Source organism: Eucyclogobius newberryi, unplaced genomic scaffold (genome assembly GCF_026437365.1).
Source record: "Eucyclogobius newberryi isolate DKJ021-1_F unplaced genomic scaffold, fEucNew1.0.hap1 SCAF_3, whole genome shotgun sequence".
In the NCBI taxonomy this organism is placed as follows: Eukaryota; Metazoa; Chordata; class Actinopteri; order Gobiiformes; family Gobiidae; genus Eucyclogobius; species Eucyclogobius newberryi.
Window position 1 is genome coordinate 31904940 of NW_027315945.1, and position 25485 is coordinate 31930424.

A 25485-nucleotide genomic window follows, 5' to 3' on the forward strand; every position below is an offset into this window, starting at 1 on the left:
TCTTTGTGTTAATGAAGTGAGGAAAACATCACAATTTAAAGATTAGTCACGACTATTCTTTTATTCGAATACGTCAGATGTACGTGACCATGTTCAAGATCTCACACTTTCTGAATCATAAAATACAGTTTGACATAAACAGACACGAAAAAGCACATAATTTTGCTTCTTCTTTTCTATTTCTGTTTCTTAGATTCTCATTTGTTAGTTCTTCTATATCGTGACCTGAAGGATCACAATTTTTACAAGGATATTAAGCGATACTCTTGAACTTTAAAGTACATTTTGCCGTCGATTTGTCCGAATCACCCGCTCATAATCCGACCTACAAAACCAAATATTGCACACAATCAAATACGACTCATTTCGCTAAAACGCACACAGTTTAGACAATGATGTTTGGACGGAGTCTCTTTGCTCTACTTTCTGTCACTTTCAACACATTTGTCAACATTTTCCTCTCAAACTGACACTTTTCTTGATGTAAAACTCTCATTTACAGGTTTTACTCTACCAAATAAAGTCAAAACCAGGAACACATAGAACCCTGTCACTTTAATCAAATCCCTCGTATTACAACGCAAACGTTCAACTCATCGAATCACGAACGTGTGCTCAAGAGCGCCGCAAACCTCCAAACAGTATTAGTCCGAAAAACATGGCGCCATCAAAGTGCTCTCGACTGAAGCGCGAGCCGCCGGTGCTACTGCGCTCGCTCTGAAGCCTAGCGCTGTCGTGGGTGGCTGTAAAAGGCTGATCTGTTGAAACATGGCTACATGACAGATGTGATGATCGCGGCAGAATTGCTTTTCCTCCGAGAGAGAGAGCGAGAGCGAGAGAAGCAGCAAAACAAACAAGAGTCGCGCCATTAAATCTGAGCGCAAACAGCCGAAGCAACACTTTGTCCGAGCAGTGGCGAGTGACAAAAGCATCTACATGTGTTTCCGGAACGCTGCGGCGGCACGGGTTCAACTGGGACGAGCACACGGGGTGAAACGGTGTTGAAAAGGCAGAGGTTTTGTCCAGGTTTCAGGTTAATATCTGTGTCGTTACCGGCCCACGTGAAACGCTGTTGTGTATGATACGTTAGAGGTTGTGCAGGAGAGTAATGACAAAACATGAGTCAACTGTGAAAGAGCTGCTAGAATCTAATAACTAATAGAAAGTCTGCTAAATATTCTGTTTGTTTTTGACATCTAAAGGAAGGAAATCAACAGTTTTGTAAGACCAGATGAACAATGGGAACACTGCACTGTTTATCACTGAGACTTTGGGATCACACACTTTTTCTCCTTTAATAAGATCGCTCTGGATACGCTTGTTGACGAAAATAATTGCTAATAGTGTCTTAAATCTCCACGTGCCAATAGCAAACAAGCTAGCTCAGAAGCTACTTTCACTTTCACTTTATGTTTTGCCGTGAAGTTTGTTTGAGCAGAACAAAAACTCCAAAAATACGACAAAAAAAGAAGAAAATAAACACATTTTACCAGTTGTGTTGCCCATTATTCTGCCATTATCGGTATATTCTGGGACTTTAAAGGTGCACTGTGTAACTTTTCTGGAGGGTCTACCATGGTGACAAGCAGATGACACCACCAAGTCTTTTTTTCCCCTCAATAAAAGCAACTTTAAATGAATAAATGCAAGTTAGATACGTTTAATTCTGTGCTGTGGAACATTGCAGGCAAAACATTTCCATTGAGAAAAACAGGTGGAAGATTGGAAAAGTGACCTGCACATTTATAATATTATATTGTGAGCTTATGGAACCAGTTTTTGACAGAAAAACAATGAGAACAATTAAAAGAATTCTCACAAACGCAATCTGTGATTTATGTTATGAGAGGATTCTGTTTAACAAGTCCAGGAGCATTTGAGGGAAAATTAAAACTGCTAAACTGATACAAGAATCCTATACATTTAAGAAAAACAGTTAGTGGGATTTTTACACAATAAGAGAGGATCATTTGTTGTTAGAGGAATTTACGTGACTTAAATAATTGTGTTAAATTGCAAACATTGACGTTGCAATCGCGATTCGATTGCGATACATCGTACAACCCGAATTTGCGGAGTTTTTGTCTCATTATGTCGATTAAAATAATAGATGAAGTGGTCTGCGTGTGCGGTGGTTGAGTGGTCAGTCGTTTCATTTAACTGTAGGGTTCTGGGTTCGATTCCCGGCTGCCTGGGCCTGTCTTTGTGGAGTTTGCACGCTCTTCCTGTGTGGATCCCGGGCGCTGCACTGCCGCTTTGGTGTTTTTAAAGGACGGCAGCGATAAAGTTTACTTTCAGGGCTGCGCAGTACATCGCAAAAGTATCATTATCGCAATATTGGCTCTACACAATACTCCTTCTCTCCGTTTGACAGTAATTTACGGTTTTCAAAATGAAAAACGTCGAAAAAGGCCGATTCTATTCATGATTTTCCTTTTTCAGTCTAAATTAGTCTCAATTTAGCCTTGGTTTTCTCTGTTAAGTTTAATATTGTGTCAAACAGTACTTTAAATGTTGCTAAAATATTGATATTCTAGTATTTAACAGCAATATCCAACTGCCAACTACACTCTATATCGACATGATGTTCAATTACTAATAGAAGTAATATATATCGTGGATAAAAAATCATATATATGTTTGTAATACAAGAATATTTGAGCTTTAAAGGGTCCAATATGCAAATTATAGACACTCAATAAGTACTATATTTATTGCAACTAAACTACTTTATACATTTCGAAAAAAAATGTATTGGCATTATCTGGTAGTTTCAACAGTATCGTTTATCGCGATATTCTCCACCGCGTATCGCACATTCGCACAATCCTTCCCAACATCGTGCAGCCCTCTTTTACCGGACTCAAATCCCGCGTGAACCAAACGTGCAGCTATCTTGCTCATCGTTAAATCCGCAGCCTGAATGGACCTCGCTTCACGCTCCTGTCGACTGCAGTGAGTCATCTGGCGGAGTAAACAGCTGATCTCGGAGCCAGGCGTTTTGATAGTAATCCAAACGCAGCGGAGCCAGTAGTAGCAGACACACGCGAGCGCTCACGGGTGGGCGGGACCGAGACTGAGGGGGCGGGGCCACTTCACACGTAGGCCCGCCCTCCCGACCCGCCAATAAATGACCACTGACGGGGCAGGACGTGGGCATAAATTAGCACCCGTGATGAGTTTTGCGCCGTGGATCGTGCTGGAACGCGCCAAGGAAGGACTGGTTAAGGTTGTTTTTGGAGGTTTGGAGCCACGAGTGCAGAGGGATCGACGGCGGCGTTAGCGCTCGCCGTGGAGTTCATTAAAAGTCACTGTCAGTTTCGTGTTCGAACCCTCGATTGGCTTTGCACTATCTCAGCAAAACATGTCATTTGCGATTAGATTTGCACTTTTTAAATACATTCCGTAGCGTTGACATTCTAGAGCCTGAAATATATACATACAAGAACTGCTAAGGAACTAATGCAAGATTTCATTTGAGAACATTGTAGAGGGCTAATCAGCAGGGTTTACATGTTTTACCACAAAAGACAAGATTGTGTAGCACAGTGTCAACTTTAAGGCAGGTTTAAAGGCACAGCTGCAAATGTGGATGTAATAAAATAAAGTAAAACCATCACCAAACCCTGATTAATGCGAGGTTATTTAATGTGACGCTCTGTAACTTCCATTGGCTCCAGTTCAGCTTATTAAAAAGGACATATCACTTGACTTTAGTGCTCATTTTGTTAAAGGTACACTACGTAACTTTTCCTTTGTCTCCGTGAAGATGGTTTTGTCGTCTTGGAATGCTCTACGATATCCATGACACGTCACTCAATTACAGGTGTTCATATTGCTAAAAAATACATCTTTTCATGGGGAGAGGTAAGTTTTACGCAATACACGGGAACATTTCAGCTAAAGCCACAGCATCTCCATGGAGACAATCCCTCGCTCACGTTACACAGTGCTCCTTTAATGCTGGTTTTGTTGAGTCGCCATAACGCTTGTCCCACTGACTTGACACCGTTTTGTATTCAGCAGGTGTATATGTCTGCCAGTTTGGCTGCATGTGCCTGAAAGAACATCATTTTCTTGCTGAGTTCAGGTCTTCCTCAGCACTCACCATAATCCACTCCATTACTGGGATATACATGTTATTTATTGGTAACAGTTTGAAAAAAAGGTGCACCGCTCTCAGAAGATGATGAAGATGGGCGCTCTGCAGAAGAACTGTGCTCTCCTCTGGGACGGTGTTAGCAGTCCCCTTCCTTTTGCTCTCTCTGCTGCATTGCACACTCTTTAGCATTCAGCCTCAGCATTACACCTGGAGCGGGGAACTGATCCGCGCTCAGATGAATGATTGATATGGCACCAGATGTTTCCCGCAGACGCTGTTCGGACGCGCGCGCGAGCGGCACAGGTCTGGCCTTTGTCAGGGCAGGGAAAACGAGCTCCAAATGGGAAAAAAAAGAGCCATCTGATAACGAGCACACACACTGACAGGACGTGGCCCGCATCCAGCGTGAGAGCCTCAGATGCGTTGGCCCCGGCGGAGTGAGGGGCCCCGGCGGGGGACGTTCGCGTGCAGCGGCATCGCCCGCCTCCAGCCGCACGCGGGGCTCCTGGCGCGGATGATGCGGACCGTGCATGTTGCATTCATTAACGGGGGGAGAGAGCCGCACATCGGCCGCATACATTAGCTCCACGGAGGAAAATGGACGCCTTAGCATCAAAAGGCGCATCTCCAGAGACGGAGGCATCGCCGCGTAAAGACGCACAACTTCGAGCTGACGCTGTTAAATCTGCCCCGTCGTGTCCTCCACGCAGAGGCAGAAACGCGTCCGAATGAAGCATAATTATGAGCCCGATGGTGCGCTTCACTGGCACGAGACACTGCTGATGGTAATTACAGGCCCGTGTAAAAAAGACGCAGTTTTCTAATGAAACATGGAGGTCCGCCAACTAAACTAAGCTGCTGCATTTTGCTGCAGATTCCGAATGTGTTTTTGTTGTTGTTGTTGTATGTGAAATGATGGAGTGAGTTAAACACAACGTGAGACAAATCAATTAGCCACGTTAACAAATGAACCGGGTGCATGAGATGATGGAGTCGCCAGAAGACACACAGTAATTAAAGTGAGGGAAGAAGGCAGGTCTTACCTGAAGGCTTAGCTTATTATTCAACTATTCTGCAGCGCGTCGCACCCCGTGAACACAGCAACTGGAAGAATTGTGGCTAAATGACAATCTGCAGAGGAGGAAGATGATGCAAAGAAAATGAGGATAAAGCATGTATCAGGCGCTCGCTTGGGAGTTGTGAGGTAATAAATGACCGTGACGGAAAAGGCTTGAACGTGCATAAAGCAGCGCACACGTCACTGAGCAGTGGTTTGTCCACAGTCTCGGCCGCTGATGGCTGTGCGCCGCGCACTGGGGGGAATGCGTCTCCCCCTGCGCGCTGATTGGTCCGTGCCTCGGATCTGCGCGCTTCTTCCCGCCTGCCCGACAATCTGCTCCTCTTTCTAATTCCTCCACGTTCCCCGACGCAGGCAACTTGTCGCATAGACCCCCAGAAAAAGGACAGTGAGGTAACGCCCCATCCACACAGAGCAAGCCTTAGCATGAGGCTAGTGCTCCAGCCCTTCCTCCATCATACTGAGGCAATTGGCCTGCTTGTGCTTATTGGAGCGTGTGCAGCGGGCTCACTACAGCCCCCTGTGCCTCAGTAAGTAGACTATTAGCCCTGACCAGGTTATGGCAGCTATTGACATGTTTTTCCCCATGCAGATGCTCCACTGGGACCTCCTCCCTCTGCTGCTGATGGTGCCTCATGGGGAATGTAAACCAAAAGTATTTGACAGGTATAGTATGTGCTGATCAATATGGCAACGCAAATATGGCTTGTAATGGACTCTCCCAGCCAATTATGTCAGTTTGTTTTATGAAGTTATGTCATGCACAGATCCATACAGGGTGAGATGCACAAAAGTGAGCGGACAATGACCTTCAGTGGCTTTAGAGTGGAGCTGTGCCTCTTACACACAGAGGCAGAGCTAATGCAGAGTGACGGCTCTTTCATGCGGTAATGGTGATGGTGAAAGAGGAATTCACTCAGCTCGCATCACACACACACGCATGCGCACATGTACACACACGCGCATGCGCACACACACGCACACGCGCACATGTACACACACGCGCACGCGCACATGCACACACATGTACACACGCATGCGCACGCACGCGCACATGTACACACACGCGCACATGCACACACACATATACACACGCATGCGCACGCACGCGCACATGTACACACACGCGCACATGCACACACACATATACACACGCATGCGCACGCACGCGCACATGTACGCGCATGCGCACACACACGCACACGCGCACATGTACACACACGCGCATGCGCACGCACCCGCGCACATGCACACACACATACGCGCGCGCGCACACACTGTAGACACACGGCAGGTGCTAAAATCACATTTGAACAATGAGCTCCTAATGGGCTAATACATGACAAATGTATTTAAAAAGAGACATTTGACCACAAAGTCTGTCTCTGTTAGTAGTTTATCGACTCATGTTCATTATGATTCCATTGGAACAGGACACTGTAGTATTGATGTGTGGCTGACGTGTGGCTCTTTCACATCCTAATGTAGCATCAGCAATTTCACACCTTCCAGAGTTATTTAACAGGACCTGACCTTGACTAAACAGCACAATGTGTTTGAAGGATACAGTCATATCCTACTAACGGGTCAGTGTAAGGCTTCTAAACTACATCATCAGGCGTAGCATTAGCTGCACATATGTGTTCAAGTTACTATTGCTCTTAACAGTTAGAGAGCGTGCAGCTGACACATGTCCGCTCACATGTCTGTCAGACAGCAGGGATCAATGGAGGCCTGGGGCAGTTTGCAGTGGCTGAGGAGGAAACACCAGAGCCTCTGCAGTGAGGCTGAAATGAAGCATCAGAAGTGCAGAGACAGGCCCAGTCCAAACCATGATATACTAGTCATTTATAACAGAAGTCAGGAGTGTTTTACGCTTCAAAGACAAATGTGTGTTAAGAGTGTCAAGCTTTTCATACATTCTGTTCACATTAGAGAATTTCTGTTTAATTTGCTCTAAAAGCTTTAATTTTATTTCAGCATTCGTACAAAGAAAACCATGAACAAAACCATTTTGTTCTGAAGCAGAGCCACAGCTCTGTGTGAAACAAACTCTGTGCAGTGGAACTGCAGTGCAGACTAACTCTATTATGGCAGAAGCCATGCTATGACAATCTAATAGTATTTTACAACTATATTTGAACGTAATCAGATGTTCTGCTTAAGTAGAGGTGCCGTTGAGCAGGGCACTACTTAAAATAGCCCAAAAAAGTGTTTTGACTAGTTATTTCTTATATAAAGCAGCATTGTTCAACTGAAAAGTTATATGAACCTTACATAAACTGAACATTGCATCAATGTAAAATATGACATTCCATATTCCACTTGGATCCATGACTACAGCATCACAGTGATAATTAAACCCTGTTCTCTGGGGCACGATGGTGTTTATCAGAGTTATATATCGACATAGACACGGTTACGCTCATGATATGCAGTGCTCACTTCTTTTGTGAACATCTCACAGTAAAATATCAAGTTTAAATCATTATTATATTATTTAGCAAATGAAAAGTAAATAAATGATTGAATACTAGTATAATAAATACCTTCTGTTGATGTCATGGATTTCATTAGCCGATAAATTCTAAATTTCATAAGATGTCCTGTAACAAGGTTTACGATACAAAAAGATCTTTTTTCACTTGTTTAAATCATTCTTCTTCAGTATACAACATCATGTCCCAGTTTATAGTCTTATGTGCTTTATAATCAGTGAGTTCCTCCAGTTCAGTGAATGTTCTGCATCCAGGCCTGGGGCTGGTGCAGGGTCAGTGCAGGGCCACGACCAGCAGAGGGCGTCAGACTGCTGTCAGTGTCAGAGTGTCACTCACAGCATCCAAGGGTGTGCCACTGTCCAAAGCATCATGAGTCAGTCACACTACCACAGTTTCATTCATAATTTACTGCAGCAAACACAACTGCTGAGCTCACGTCTTTGTAGTTTTACTCCTTTGACAAATACAGAAAAGTTCTGCTCTGACAATTCTGCGTATCTGTTCCACCGCTCGCTTGTTCTCACATCCTGCTGTGAGATCTTCATTAGAATAATATAGCTAGTGAAAATATGATATAAAAATGAGGAAGAGCATAGCACAAAAATGTCTAACATTTCCTGCAATCGTAGAAAACTGTGAAATTTGAGGGTTTATCTTTTTGCTTTGTACATTTCCAAGTGCACACATTTTTCCCGCAGCACTGCAGCATGTTGGTATTCTGCTGCAGACCCCAACCCTCCCTCCCTCTCCCTCCCTCCCCCCCCCCCCCCCCCTCTCTCTCTCTCTCTCTCTCTCTCTCTCTCTCTCTGCACCTCCACTGTCACTCTTAAGGGGCTTTTCAAGAACCATCCTCAAGTTCATTCTATTATAACCAAATCAGTTCCATATTTGATTCAGAATCCCACATTCCTTCACGGTCTTGGGCAGTTCTAGCACGGTGACGCTCCCATGTGGATGTGTGCATGATAGTGCGGCGGCGGGACCGGAGACGGGGGCCCAGCCATGGGCAGAGCCTGGCCCTGGGCGTGCGAGCCTCTGGGTAGCGTGTGCGTGTGCGCGTATCCTCCAGACTGCGGGGGCATGTTGTAACTCCCGGCCGAAGAGGATCCGGAGGGCGGGCTCCCCATGGCGAGCCCCTGTCCCCCTCTCGGCTGCAGGTTTGCTTTGGCTGCGGCCGGCGGGGTTTGGTTGAGCTGGATGGAGATGTCGCTGGAAGCCTCCGACGTCCTCCTGCCGCGCTTCGGGGGGGGGCAGGTGGACTCCGGGTGCAGGTACTGGCCGCTGTAGTCGCTGCTCTCGGACATGCGGGGGCGGTATAGAGCCGGGTGCGGGCGGTACATCTCCTCCTCGGCGTAGCGCTTCATGAAGAGGTAGACGGACAGGACGCCGGCCCCCTGAGACGCACAGACATCAGGTTAAAAGCACTTTGGAGATCAGATGTGACAAGAACAAGAAACTGGCATCAATATTCAAAGACACGAGCTGTGGTGGATGATGTACTCCTTTTAGTTACCAACCTGCAAAAGTATTGATGTACCAGTTTTGTACTTTTAAATTAAAAAAGTAAAAGCATTTCACACAGATGTTTAAAGTCAAATGTCGTTTATATCGCAATAAAATCTGAATTTAAAATGGCTTCATTTATTTCGATAATAGTAGATTGTCCTCTGCAAAGAACAATATAGACATGTCTTTGTAGAAAACACTTGGTGTCCCTGTAGTTTAGACTTCAACGTACATTACACTTTAGAAATGATTGTTTTCAATCTTTTCTGTGTCTTGAGTTTCAACAGATTTCACAAAAAGCGAAAGAAGAATGAAATGAACCACAAAAGTGCAGTTTAAACCCTTTTTGAACATCTGTATCTTTTGTTTCTTTATTTTCACTTTTAATAAGTTCTGTTTGCAGTTTTCAACAGTAGTTCTGTATTACAACATAGTCATTGTTCAAACTGGTAACTGTGACAGTGGTATTCTGACCTCTTTGAGCAGGAAGGAGGAGGCGGCGAAGGCGAAGGACCAGCCGTAGTGGTAGTTGAAAAACTGCTCTGGTTCCCGAGGTCGATTCATAACTTCATCATTGATACTGGAGATGTAGAGAACCAAACCCACCACCAAACTGAGGCCTGCCGAGACAAAGGCAACAATCCATCATTTAAAGTAATGCTACTTAAAGAGACTTACATCAATAACAATGAGCAGGAAAGTTAGTTTTATTTGACTAACGTTCCTGCTCATCACCTAGACCAGTTTCAGTCGGGACAGTAATAACAACCGCTGCATTTACAACCCCCAATACAAAAAAGAGGCAACTTGCAACATGATGAATGAGCGTCATTTGTAATGTTTGATTTTAGTTTCAGGAGTTTTAGTTTTTAGGCCTGGATACAGGAATTTGAAGGGTGTCACGCCTTTTTATGACTTTTAAAATATATCTCCCTATGATCTGAAATATGCGAGGTGTCCCCCAGGTTGAGAACCACTAGACAGTGACAGTGACCCAGATAAATCAGAAATGTTTCCAAGCACAAACAGGACAAAACCAGGTCGAACAAGATCAAAACAATGGGTTGATATCATCATTAAGTAGAACCAACGTTTGTTGACGAGTTCATCCCCTGCTTGTCTCCATGGAGATTTGGTGTTGGGTTGTAACTTACTTGTTCTACACTTTTAAGGAATATAGTTGTGTAAAATTGTGAAAATAGTTGTAATTCAATAATAGTTAAAGCTTGGGGCGGCAGTGTAACTTTAACTCATGTCATTTGAGCCAGTTCAAACAGCTCATTTATTGTTTAACTCCCCTGAATTATCTTTGATAAAACATATTTCCTGAGGCAGTAACTAATTGCATTACATGACATTTTTAACAACTATAAAGTGACAACTTACTGACGAATCGGCTCACAGTAAGAGTTCATTCATGCTTCTTCATGGTATTCTTGAACAAAACTGTGACGAACAAATGCCAGACTGTGCTACATTTCAGGCAAACGCAATAACATCGCCATGGAGACAAGCTGGTAACGGACCCTCCACCAGTAAAATCACATTAGTACACATATAAGAGCCACGGGAATAAGTTTGCATAGTTTGGCTCTGAACATGTGCTTAAACGTGAACATAATATTACACTTATGTTGATTTATTCACTTTTTTACATGATTTAAATTCGTCATGTTTAGCTTATGGTTTAGCTTGTGTTTGTGCGCTTAATTTATGGCTGCAAATGACTTTTTTACATCAGCAGAAGCGCGCACCACATTTAAAATTCAAACAAACTCACCCCTGCTACAACTTAAACCCACCAAAGTTTTCTCTGAACACATAAATAATGCACTATTTACCGCCAAACAAGATGGGAATGATTGGCAATGGATAGAAAGCCTTGAGCGAAGCATACAAGATTAAAGCCCCAGCTCTTTATCCAGTCTTCACCATGTTTAATGCACGACTTTTCGACATATGGTCAACATCAAAGAATCAATATTGAACAAAAGCCGATGTAGCCGCGGCCTGTGGAGGTATTTATAGAGCGCTGCACATTTAAATGCTACATGCTCGACTACAGCGGGTCGAAAAGGCCGCGATCTCCTTCAGCGGCAGGAGAAGAAAATGCACAACTCATGCTTCTGTCAAACGTGGGAGGCGTCTGTACATGACGGAGTAAGAGCAGAGCCGTGTTTGTCTGAAAGTCACCGCGAGAAACGAGGAAAGAATGTGCTTTAAGGGGGAAAAGAAGATCTATTGCAAACATGGAAGTCTCTAACTGATAAATAATGGATTGTTTTGTGGCAGTGCATGTCAAGGCTCCAAACCCAGAGCCATAACTCGCCCCGGTTCATTTCATGTCAGTGTTTTTAAGTCGTTTTTTACTGCGCATCAAAATAATGTTACTATAAGGCAGGAGAATACAAATGTACAAAGATAAAATGATAATTAAAATGGACTTGAATCAAACTGTTTGACTAGAATATGATATACTTTAAATTGAGATAAATAATAAATTAAAACACTGTAACACAAGTACAGAGTGAACTTCTGATTCACGACTGATCATCACTGCAAGTATTTGGAATATTGTTTGCATGAAAAATAAAGAGGCAAAATATTATTGATGGAAAGCAACCAAAATTACATTTAAGTGAGAATTATAAAATCCTCTTCAGAATGATGTTACCAAGTTGTAAATAATGAAATACTATTCTATACATGAGGATGAGACACTTTTCAATGTTACCATGAGTTCAACTATTACTACTGTTACTAATACTATTACTACTTCTGATAACCACCAATAAAAAAAAACCCTGCAAAAACAACTTATGACTTTCAGTTTTGATCAATAATGCACATGGAAGGATTGATAAAACAACAGGTCCTGACATTTTACAACCCTGACAACATCCAACAAGTCTTGAGTAAATGTAAATGTCACTTTTTATTGACGCTACTGAAAAGAGGGGACAGTCTGGAGTAATCGTGAGGGGCAGAGGTCTAAATGGCTGTGCAGGAGCTAAAAACCCACTGTAGCTGTTGCACTATTGTTTGCATTTTGACAAATAAATGTGTTCAATTTATCTGTATTTCCCATATTTACCAATGCATCTTTCAAAACAATAAAGCCAATTATATTCAGTGATAGAAAGTAAATAGACCTATATGTTTAAAAAAACATGACATATTCAGAACTTTGGGTAACTTTATTCCACATTTATGAGGAAGGTTATTCAGAACACAATTACAGAGCGGTTAGTGCTCTCGCCTCCAAGAGAGGAGATTATGGGTTCGATTCCCGGGCCAGACCAACATCCTATGATCTCTCTGGCTGGATTCTGCATGTTCTGTGTTACCGTGGGTTCTCCCCGTGTTACCGTGGGTTCTGTGTTACCGTGGGTTCTCCCCGTGTTACCGTGGGTTCTGTGTTACCGTGGGTTCTCCCCGTGTTACCGTGGGTTCTGTGTTACCGTGGGTTCTCCCCGTGTTACCGTGGGTTCTGTGTTACCGTGGGTTCTCCCCGTGTTACCGTGGGTTCTGTGTTACCGTGGGTTCTCCCCGTGTTACCGTGGGTTCTGTGTTACCGTGGGTTCTCCCCGTGTTACCGTGGGTTCTGGGTTACCGTGGGTTCTCCCCGTGTTACCGTGGGTTCTGGGTTACCGTGGGTTCTCCCCGTGTTACCGTGGGTTCTGGGTTACCGTGGGTTCTCCCCGTGTTACCGTGGGTTCTCCCCGTGTTACCGTGGGTTCTGGGTTACCGTGGGTTCTCCCCGTGTTACCGTGGGTTTTGGGTTACCGTGGGTTCTCCCCGGGTTACTGTGGGTTCTCCCCGTGTTACCGTGGGTTCTCCCCGTGTTACTGTGGGTTCTCCCCGGGTTACCGTGGGTTCTCCCGGGTTACTGTGGGTTCTCCCCGTGTTACCGTGGGTTCTCCCTGTGTTACTTTGGGTTCTCCCCGTGTTACCGTGGGTTCTCCCCGGGTTACCGTGGGTTACCGTGGGTTCTCCCCGTGTTACCGTGGGTTCTGGGTTACCGTGGGTTCTCCCCGGGTTACTGTGGGTTCTCCCCGTGTTACCGTGGGTTCTCCCCGTGTTACCGTGGGTTCTCCCCGTGTTACCGTGGGTTCTCCCCGTGTTACCGTGGGTTCTCCCCGGGTTACTGTGGGTTCTCCCCGGGTTACTGTGGGTTCACCCCGTGTGTTCTCCCCGGGTTACTGTGGGTTCTCCCCGGGTTACTGTGGGTTCTCCCCGGGTTCTCTGGGTTCCTCCCACCGTTCAAAGGCGTGAATGTGACAGGCAAAATTGTCAACACTAAATTGGCCCTATAGTGAATGAATGTGAGAGTGAATGATTGTCAGTGTGTCTCTGTCTCTGTGTTCACCCTGTGACGAGCGGGTTCCTGAAAACCAACACCTCAATAGTCCAAAGTCATAGGCTCCTGTCCCCTGTGACCCCGAAAAGGAACAAGCAGTAAAAAATTAATGAATGAAAAAAATGAAAACACCGCTCTTGCACTGAATGTGTGTTATATCATTCTCTAATCAGTGATAAATACATGTTTTTACACCATTTATAATAGAGTGCAAGTAACATTTTAAGTATTCAGAGCACAGTACCAGTTAAATTTTTTATGCAGGTATTCAGTATGCTGTAACTATACATTTCAAAGTCTTCTTCCCATCCCTGACTATCACTAACAGTCCCTGACTATATCTAACAGTCCCTGACTATCATTAACAGTCCCTGACTTTCACTAACAGTCCCTGACTATCACTAACAGTCCCTGACTTTCACTAACAGTCCCTGACTATCACTAACAGTCCCTGACTTTCACTAACAGTCCCTGACTATCACTAACAGTCCCTGACTTTCACTAACAGTCCCTGACTTTCACTAACAGTCCCTGACTTTCACTAACAGTCCCTGACTTTCACTAACAGTCCCTGACTATCACTAACAGTCCCTGACTTTCACTAACAGTCCCTGACTTTCACTAACAGTCCCTGACTTTCACTAACAGTCCCTGACTTTCACTAACAGTCCCTGACTTTCACTAACAGTCCCTGACTTTCACTAACAGTCCCTGACTTTCACTAACAGTCCCTGACTTTCACTAACAGTCCCTGACTTTCACTAACAGTCCCTGACTATCACTAACAGTCCCTGACTTTCACTAACAGTCCCTGACTTTCACTAACAGTCCCTGACTTTCACTAACAGTCCCTGACTTTCACTAACAGTCCCTGACTATCACTAACAGTCCCTGACTTTCACTAACAGTCCCTGACTTTCACTAACAGTTGAATATTTGCATTTTGACTGATTAATATCAATTCAGTGTTAATTAGTAACATCATTTCCGCATATGACTCCAGACAAACAGACATGCTGGAGACAATAGCGGCTTGTGTTATGATCACACAACAGCTCATCAAATGAAAGGCTGCGACAGTGTCCTAAACATTACATAATGCTGTTACATAAGCGGGAGGAGGACTGAGCGCGTGTCAGTGCGCAGCAGTGCGTCAAGGCGCGTCCGAAGCGCCGCCGCGTGAATGTCGCAGAGCAAACACTTTCTTAAACGAGTCACGGGATCGCGCCTTTAATAAAAGCACAATGTCAATTTGGCTCCTCACGATCCGCGCTGCGCTGGGACTGAGGCAGAGGGAGCCGCCTGCTGGCCGCGCATACGAACTGCACCTAGAGTTTAAACCTTCATTCAAGGCCACGTTGGCCAGTGATTTATTATTGAGGTGTGGGTTTAATTTTCTGCAAGTGCTCCATTATGATTAAACCTTGATGGATTATGGATAAAGCAATTAGAATACATGTTAACTCAAAAAGTGTCATTTGTTACAAGGTTAAAATGTATCTCAACTTTAAGATTCATGTGCAAGTTCAAAACACAAAGTTTGTCCAATTCAGGTTATGGGCAAAAACAATCCAGGCCCATTATTTAAATGATTAAATCAAATATTATGGATTGTTAATGCTGAGGCTATTATTACACAGACTAATATATATACGTGTATATAAATATATATATGAGGTCACTTTACAACTGATGACAACTTGTTTTGGCTGCAACAATTATTCAACTCATTGTGACTAGTCGACTATGAAGAAACCAAAGTCATATTTTCATAATCATTATCATTATTTTGCCTATACACCGTCAAATACCTATTTCATCACCAACACAGCTGCATTATTTACAAAAAGAAAAGGAAAAAAAATATTGCCTTTCTGTATTTTTTGTATTTTAGCAATCATTATTTATATTTTTGAATACAAATCTTTTCAACCTTGAGGGTGCGTTCACATTTTCACAGATACCAACCAAACCAGGAGCTAAACCCTTACCAGATCATGACCAGGACTAGGGCCAGGACCAGGACCAGGACCAAACCAAGTCTACATCAGGACTTTACCAGGACCAAACCAAGTCTACATCTGGACTTAACCAGGACCAAACCAAGTCTACATCAGGACTTAACTAGGACCAAACCAAGTCTACATCAGGACTTAACCAGGACCAAACCAAGTCTACATCAGGACTTAACCAGGACCAAACCAAGTCTACATCAGGACTTTACCAGGACCAAATCAAGTCTACATCAGGACTTTACCAGGACCAAACCAAGTCTACATCAGGACTTTACCAGGACCAAATCAAGTCTACATCAGGACTTTACCAGGACCAAACCAAGTCTACATCAGGACTTTACCAGGACCAAACCAAGTCTACATCAGGACTTTACCAGGACCAAACCAAGTCTACATCAGGACTTAACTAGGACCAAACCAAGTCTACATCAGGACTTAACCAGGACCAAACCAAGTCTACATCAGGACTTAACCAGGACCAAACCAAGTCTACATCAGGACTTAACTAGGACCAAACCAAGTCTACATCAGGACTTTACCAGGACCAAATCAAGTCTACATCAGGACTTTACCAGGACCAAATCAAGTCTACATCAGGACTTAACTAGGACCAAACCAAGTCTACATCAGGACTTAACCAGGACCAAACCAAGTCTACATCAGGACTTAACCAGGACCAAACCAAGTCTACATCAGGACTTAACCAGAACCAAACCAAGTCTACATCAGGACTTAACCAGAACCAAACCAAGTCTACATCAGGACTTAACCAGGACCAAACCAAGTCTACATCAGGACTTTACCAGGACCAAACCAAGTCTACATCAGGACTTAACCAGGACCAAACCAAGTCTACATCAGGACTTTACCAGGACCAAATCAAGTCTACATCAGGACTTTACCAGGACCAAACCAAGTCTACATCAGGACTTAACCAGGACCAAACCAAGTCTACATCAGGACTTAACCAGGACCAAACCAAGTCTACATCAGGACTTTACCAGGACCAAATCAAGTCTACATCAGGACTTAACTAGGACCAAACCAAGTCTACATCAGGACTTAACCAGGACCAAACCAAGTCTACATCAGGACTTAACCAGGACCAAACCAAGTCTACATCAGGACTTTACCAGGACCAAATCAAGTCTACATCAGGACTTAACCAGGACCAAACCAAGTCTACATCAGGACTTAACCAGGACCAAACCAAGTCTACATCAGGACTTTACCAGGACCAAACCAAGTCTACATCAGGACTTAACTAGGACCAAACCAAGTCTACATCAGGACTTAACCAGGACCAAACCAAGTCTACATCAGGACTTTACCAGGACCAAACCAAGTCTACATCAGGACTTTACCAGGACCAAACCAAGTCTACATCAGGACTTAACTAGGACCAAACCAAGTCTACATCAGGACTTAACCAGGACCAAACCAAGTCTACATCAGGACTTAACCAGGACCAAACCAAGTCTACATCAGGACTTTACCAGGACCAAATCAAGTCTACATCAGGACTTAACCAGGACCAAACCAAGTCTACATCAGGACTTTACCAGGACCAAACCAAGTCTACATCAGGACTTAACCAGAACCAAACCAAGTCTACATCAGGACTTTACCAGGACCAAACCAAGTCTACATCAGGACTTAACCAGAACCAAACCAAGTCTACATCAGGACTTAACCAGGACCAAACCAAGTCTACATCAGGACTTTACCAGGACCAAACCAAGTCTACATCAGGACTTAACTAGGACCAAACCAAGTCTACATCAGGACTTAACCAGGACCAAACCAAGTCTACATCAGGACTTAACTAGGACCAAACCAAGTCTACATCAGGACTTAACCAGGACCAAACCAAGTCTACATCAGGACTTAACTAGGACCAAACCAAGTCTACATCAGGACTTAACCAGGACCAAACCAAGTCTACATCAGGACTTAACCAGGACCAAACCAAGTCTACATCAGGACTTAACCAGGACCAAACCAAGTCTACATCAGGACTTAACCAGAACCAAACCAAGTCTACATCAGGACTTAACTAGGACCAAACCAAGTCTACATCAGGACTTAACTAGGACCAAACCAAGTCTACATCAGGACTTAACCAGAACCAAACCAAGTCTACATCAGGACTTAACCAGGACCAAACCAAGTCTACATCAGGACTTAACTAGGACCAAACCAAGTCTACATCAGGACTTAACCAGGACCAAACCAAGTCTACATCAGGACTTAACTAGGACCAAACCAAGTCTACATCAGGACTTAACCAGGACCAAACCAAGTCTACATCAGGACTTAACCAGGACCAAACCAAGTCTACATCAGGACTTAACTAGGACCAAACCAAGTCTACATCAGGACTTAACCAGGACCAAACCAAGTCTACATCAGGACTTAACCAGGACCAAACCAAGTCTACATCAGGACTTAACCAGGACCAAACCAAGTCTACATCAGGACTTAACCAGAACCAAACCAAGTCTACATCAGGACTTAACTAGGACCAAACCAAGTCTACATCAGGACTTAACCAGGACCAAACCAAGTCTACATCAGGACTTAACTAGGACCAAACCAAGTCTACATCAGGACTTAACTAGGACCAAACCAAGTCTACATCAGGACTTAACTAGGACCAAACCAAGTCTACATCAGGACTTAACCAGAACCAAACCAAGTCTACATCAGGACTTAACCAGGACCAAACCAAGTCTACATCAGGACTTAACCAGAACCAGGACCAAACACGTGTGACTTAGAGTGAGCGTGAACTGACCAGAGAGAATGAAGAAGATTCCGGACACGAAGGCCAAGATGGTGCGCTGAGGCCGGATGTGTCCGATGTTACTGATGACGAAGGCGGTGAAGACAAACAGCAGGGACACCATGGGGAAGGGCGTCGCCGTGCGCACCATTTCTGTGGATCCAAGAAAGAAAGAAGACGTCAGCTGAAGAATCCAGAGTAAAGCGGTCGAGTCTGGCCCAGTTCAGACTGAATGTGACGGACACACTCAAGAGAAACCGTGATAATACACTAAAGAACATCAATATTTCACAACTAACAATCAAGGAAGATGTTTTAGCCAGGCATCTTGGGAATCTTTGGAGAAAACAAAAAAGTGAATAGTTTTTTTTTATAAAGTATTCTTTTTGTCACACTTATGTCATGAAAAAAAGTCAGAATTGTACTACTACTACTACTACTACTACTACTACTACTACTACTACTACTACTACTACTACTACTACTACTACTACTACTACTACTACTACTACTACTACTACTACTACTACTACTACTACTACACTACTACTGTATGTTCTCCCATGATTTATACTGTTCACTCACTATTAGCCAAATAAAAATATAAGAAATATAAACTTACTCGTTTGTTTGCATTTTTTATTGTGGAGGAGCTCTCAGGACTATCATTGGCTTTAACGAGACAATCATCTTTTTTTTATTTTTAATTAAAGTGACACTGTGTAACTTTTCTGGTCTGCTTGTCTCCATAGGAATGTTATTGCTTTGACTGAAATGTTTTGTCATTAATTAAATACATCTATGTTATTGTTAAAAGTATTACAAATTCCCTAAACAGATTCTTATTGTGAGGTGGGTCGCCTCTCCGCAGATCTGACCTTATACAGTGGAAAATCCCAGGCAAAACAATAACAACAACAAGCATGTGACAGACTCTAGAATATACTATACTAGAATATACTCACTCAGAATATTTGCAGTATTTTCCGTGGTGATTTCGATGTCCGGTTCAGTGAAGTATTCAGACGCTACACAACGTCCGTTTTCTGCGCCTGTTTGGAAACAAAACTGTTACTACTGCAAAATGATATTTCTGCTGCTGCATGTTTTTGTGTAAAATCAGAAATATACAAAATAAGACCCTAAATTTGCATGGAAGACTTTTGCAGTTTTTGGATTTAAAAAAGAAAAGTAAATAAATAAAATGTTGAATATTCCTGAAGTTTCCTGCTGTATGCAACATTTTGAGGACTTTTTCCCATTCAGAAGATAAAATATTTAGTTTTAAATTGTTAATTGCTTTTAGAAATTGTCCTATATATATTTTTTTAATTCATGGGACAGTGGCCAATTGTCTGAAGTTAAAATAAGAGTAAAGCACATGATCATTTCACAGCTCGCACTCAGCTTTTACAGGGCACTGGAGTTAATTAATCCATTTTTGAATTCATGTTGAACCTGACCGTTTTTTTATAGTTACAAGATCCATCATCCTGCAATATTTATTCATCCACTTCGTGCACCAAAATCAGTATAAATATAGTTTGACCTTTGCCTGACTCCATGTCAAAGAACACTACAAGCTTGTATATATTCATGTGTTTGAGTTTGGATGACAGTTTGAGGACATTTGACCCTTTAAAACGACATCATATTTGGTTTTGAATTGTTAATTTTATGTGGCAAAAGTGCTACGTTATGATGTCATTTGAATCCTGCACTTTAACACATTTGTTAACATTGGCTTTTAATGCGAATTGTGCATTTATCTACTTTCTTTTATTGGCAAAAACAAATAAAAAAGCCATTTTAAAAGCAATCTGTGGCTTGAAGTGTTCTCTTTGTACAGCAATGTTTTCAAAAGACAGATGTATATTACTGCAGTCCAAATTTAATTTACCAAAAACAAACAATAAAAAAAATCCATTGAACATTATTTTAAAGACAATTTTTCAAAATGGAGATACACTTCATTTGCAGTCTTATTTTGTTGCACTGTGTTCATTTTATATTGTTTTTAACAATTTTTTAGGCTAAAAATAGTCCGTAAATGTAAATCGAAATGGACAAAAAGCCGTTGCCGTCGCCTCAGCCCACACACTTCTGCCCTACAACAACTCGGCACCAGGTTCTGCTCTTCCGTGGCCCCCTGACCTCTCCGCTCGCAGTGCATCTCAGCTCAACATCTGCCTCTGCCCCGGGGGCCTGGACCAGTGGAACAGTGATTTGCACTCGTACCGGCCACGAAGCAGACCCTCCACAGGCCCGAGTGCAGCGCCATCTTGACCTCCATGCTGTGGTTCTGCTGCAGGATGACGCCCTCCACCATGATGAGCCAGTAGTCGGTGGACACGGCCACGCCCACCAGCAGTAGCCCGCACGCCCCGAACACCGTGGACAGAATGGTGAGGGCGCGACTGCTGCACGAACTCATCTGCGGACAGACCGGGGACAGACGCGGACGGGAGATGAGCAGGAAGTGATCGAACTCATGAGGAAGTCTCGTCTTAAGAGCCACGTTTAGTCTGTGGGTTTCAGCACCGCGTGACGTGTGCGGTTCTTTAACAATATGGAGTTCAAAGTGCTGTGATAGCGATATGAAAGACACATTTACTTCTAAAACTCAGCGTAAATGCATGATAAACAAATGGAACTAATAAAATCAATCAGAGCAATAAAACGTGTGAAGAAGCATGTGAAAAAATAAGAAAAAATTAAATGAGTAAAACACAGTACAAAGAATAATAAAATAGATCCAAATAACTATTCATTGTATTTATTTTGTTGCTATTTTATGTATTTGTGTTATTTTCATAATTTGTATTGCTTTAAGGCGTTCTTCAGCGATTATTGCTTATTTGCACATGCACAGAACCTAAAGAGGAGATGTGTCTTGCCCAAGGACACCATGTTAAAGATGTTGCTCTGCACCACTGACTGAAGGACAAACTCACTCGTTCTAAGATGGGGATAGAGGCTAGTCTTCCAGTGCCAGATAGATACATTAAAAGTATAAAGATATCTCAAAAAAACTAAATTCTATATTATTGAATTTTGGCATTATCTGCAAAATAGACTTTTTGTCCTTTACCTTCGCTTTATTAAACACTACATATTACAAAGCCCTCTACACAATTGCATTTCTATGACAAAACGAATATTCATCTCTTTTTAGTTGTTGTTTCTTCTGTTATATCAGACCGTGTCACGTGAATGTCCAGTTCAACCAGCATCACACGTCATTTACTTTATCCTTCACTTGTCCTGACCAAGCCGAGCTTCAGATCTGGACATGGAGAGTAGTTCTTAGCAAAACAGTTCATACATTCATTAGTTATGGGACTGATATTCGACTAAAGACATGTCCTGATCAACTATATTCCACTCAAGGGGACAGCGGTGTGAAACCGGTTAAAGCTTTTGAAACATTTAATTAACTAACTCTATGATCTGACCATATATCAGACCCAAACTGCACGCGCAAGACTAAAACACTGCAGTTCATCCAAAAACAACTATTTACACTGCAAAATACTAATAAACGGTGCAATTATACGTAAAAAAGGAAGATCAAACTCATGACCCGATCCGAAATCATAAGTCAGCTTTGTCCGTGCCTTCTCCTTTTTTGTTGTCTCATAGAAATACGTATAATCTAAACTAAATAATAGACATTTGGTCGATAAAAACACCATCGACTGATTAATCGACTAAACGACTAGAAAGGCCGACAGCTCTAGCTATTTGTTATCTATAAAGGAATCCGATAGCGACCTGAAAGGTGAATCGTTCGCTTTAGTCGTGCGGTGGTCGTCTGCTGTTCTGTCACGGCGACGCGGCGAAGAGCACAAATGACCCTCGCCCTTTTCTCGTTCCGCTGCCACCTGCAGCTCACGTTGTTGCGTAACACTCGTCCTGTGGAGCTGCCGCAGATGTTGCCCGTTCTGCGAAGTATCGTGTGATTAAAGTGCACGAAGACGCTCATTCATTTGTCTGTGTGGAACATGACGCCCCTCCTCCTCCTCCTCCTCCTCCCGGGCCTGTGTCCAAACTCACCCGTGGTTTACTATTATTATCTCGTCGTGTTGACTTGTGGCACACCAGTGTTTCGCCACCATCATCGTTAATTACGCCCAAGCAGTATCACCCAGTTAATTTGCGAAAACAGACATCGTCGTTTTGAGAATGCGTTGTCTTTTTGACGCTATCTTCCGTACATGTCATGAATAACAGTGCAGTTGAGGGGATTTGCTCGAGAAGCGTTTAAATCATATTTTTATCGGGCTGAAATAGATTCCCTCCTCGTGTGGTTTTTCATTCACAGTACTATCAGTCGTATTATAAAAGTGTCAGAGACTTAATAAACTGCATTTGTTATAAAGATTAATTTGACGCCTCGCTCTCTTGTCGTGGACTGCAGATGGAAACGTCAGCTTATCCTGGTGTAGATCATCTGTTTTATTAGCGCAAAACTAAATCATGATTCCTCCTGCTCTTTAAAGCACTTTGAATTACTTTATTTTTGAATTGTGCTCTATAAATAAACTTGCCTTGCCTTTGTTTTTCAGGATAAGTGCAGCTAAACAAATAAAAAACATATATTTTTACTTGACGATTACCATACACTTTTTACTCTATAAACCAATGATGGACCAATGCAGCTGATCACTTTTGATCAAATAAAAACTATAACTGAATAATGAGGAACAAAACAGTAAAAACATGGAACTTGCCTATGTTGATAGAATGATCGTCACGTAAACTAAACTTGAAATGACTCTGAGTCTGATTGTTGATCTCTTATTAAAACAATAAGTAAATAATGTATGCGTTGCCTTTAAATTATGTCTAAAGTGCGTTCACTTGCACCAGCACATTTCATTTGAGCACATGCTTCTCGGCAACATTACAATAACTTAAATTAATTTCCTGAAGACTGAGCTTAACCGTCACCATCACTCGCCTAATCTGAACCTATTTTAACCCATTTCATAACTTTAAATCATAAGGATTTACGTCGCTGGGATCTGATCTTTGTCTCCATGAATTGAATGTTTTTAGTCTGTGATACATATCAGCCCACGACAACGAACTGGGACTAAACCTGGATGTAAATCTGGACAAGACCACAACTAAGCCAGCCCTAGAGCTAGGACCAAACCAAGTCTTTACAAGGACCGAATGTGAATGCACTGTATCTCTATCTTGTATGTGTTGCTCTGCTCTTTGTGCTGCTGCCGCTTGCCCATCGTTTGACCAACCTGGATAAATACATGTTAAATAGAGTCTAGAATAAATACAGATTGTCATAAACTAGGCTAAACGCACAAGATTCAAAAGCTCTGTTAACAACAAAAAAAAACAAGTTATTTGTTTCAATTTACACTTTTCGTAACTACATAACAGCGCTGCCATTAGATTTTCCTGCCTGTAAATGAGAGGGATCCTGGTGCGAGGCCAGACTCGTGGTTTGGCAGCAGCGTGACGTGCCCATGTGCTTTGGAGTGAGCAGCGATCAATGGGTGTATTGCTTCACTGCAGTAAACTGGTTTCAGACGCGTTCAGCACCGTGGACAGCTCCTCTCGGCCTGGCCGCAAACACGCGTCCAACTCCAGCGTGTAAACACTTTTGTGACACTTTTGCACAAACATTCATCCCACATCCAGGACTTTTTTTTGCACGAACAGGGGACCCGCCTCTTGTGATTTGTGATAACGATCCCATTTAACACAGAGACAGGCCCCTTCAGGCTCCCGTACCCGGAAAGTAATGAGCCGGTTGAATTGGTTAGATAGCAGCAGCCACGGGGGGACAAAGGGTTTAATTTGGCCCAATCTGTCACCATCTCCAGACTGACACCTCGAAGCCTCGCGTTGTAGAGCGAGGCACAGGGAACACGGGCTGACCCTGGGAAGGTCCTTCGCCCCCCCGCCCACCCCCCCAAAAAATGTGAGGGTTGCCCCAGCGTGACCGCGCAGGACACTACACACGGACGCGCCCACACCTGATATAGCTGAGATAACCAGAAGCGCGAGAACACACCGCGCATCACGCAGGGGAGAAGAACACAACGGCAACAACCGTCTACGTACGCCGTTGAGAAAGTTTGACTCGGTTGCTCGACGTCGCGCACGAGACCGCGGCAGAGACCCCGGGCCGATGTGCACACGTGCGGACTTTGGAGCATAAACACGGGGCGCGAGGCGGTCCGCAGAGCCGTCGGGGAGAAACGCTGCGTGCGCTCGTGCGTGGTGCTGGTCTTGATCCGACGCCAAATAAATAAACGTACTGCACTTTATTACGCAAACACACACACACACACACACACAACGCAATTTCACGACTGCAGCTCGCTTCATTCGCAGCTAATTCGTGCGGCAATGTTTCGCGCAGAGCTAAAATAAATACATAAATCATGCGCCAACAGTGCAACTCAGAGCAAAGCAAAAGTACTTACCCTGCCCCTGGAGTCGTGCGCTCGCGTCGGCGCCAAAAGCGGGCAAACGTCAGTGTGCCAAAGCGCGTCTCCGTTCACCTATTACCGTTATTGTTATTTTTAAATCGTCTCCTGTCCTTTTCTTTCTTTCTTTCTTTCTTTCTTTATCGCTCTCGTGAAAATGTTTTGAGTAAAGTGGCGGTCATCGTCGCGGTCTAGAGCTCTTGCCAGTGCGTCCCTGGCAATGCGGTGCGCGGCGCTGGATCACTTCTGCTACTCTGGCTTCAAAAGAGACGTGAGAGAGGAGGAGAGAGAGGGATGGAGCGAGGGAGCGAGGGAGAGAGGGAGAGAGGGAGAGAGGGAGAGAGGGAGAGGGAGGGAGAGGGAGGGAGAGAGGGAGAGGGAGGGAGAGAGAGAGAGAGAGAGAGGGAGGGAGAGGGAGGGAGAGGGAGGGAGAGAGGGAGGGAGGGAGAGGGAGAGAGGGAGGAGAGAGAGGGAGGGAGGGAGAGGGTGGGGTGTGTAAACGGGAGCACGACCACCACGCATCACATCTCGTATCATTTTACAAGCTGTTTGTTCAATTGCAGCGCGTGCGTGCGGAGCTGCGCGTGGACGTGGACAAAATGCTACACGTTTCCACACGTAAGACATTTAAAGTTGTTGACTCGTGGTGTTGGCAACGTGTAGAAAGTGTTTGCGGTGCT

General features: G+C 43.7%; 2 protein-coding genes across 2 annotated transcripts in view; both read right to left on the minus strand.

Annotated features, from left to right (window-relative positions):
• Positions 1-5538, minus strand: part of cacng8b (calcium channel, voltage-dependent, gamma subunit 8b) — a 42070-nt gene extending 36532 nt beyond the window's left edge. Inside the window, exon 1 of the mRNA XM_072460333.1 lies at positions 5146-5538. The gene's annotated coding sequence lies outside the window, so the exon portion shown is untranslated. The remainder of the gene's footprint in view (positions 1-5145) is intronic.
• Positions 5539-7119: 1581 nt separating this feature from the next.
• Positions 7120-25112, minus strand: cacng7b (calcium channel, voltage-dependent, gamma subunit 7b). The gene is made up of 6 exons (XM_072460335.1): positions 24803-25112; positions 20583-20778; positions 19310-19396; positions 18357-18497; positions 9659-9804; positions 7120-9072 (listed from the first exon to the last, which is right to left on the minus strand). The coding sequence occupies exons 2-6, from the start codon at positions 20776-20778 to the stop codon at positions 8608-8610; spliced, it is 1035 nt and encodes a 344-aa protein (XP_072316436.1). The 5' UTR covers positions 24803-25112; the 3' UTR covers positions 7120-8607.
• Positions 25113-25485: the final 373 nt, after the last annotated feature.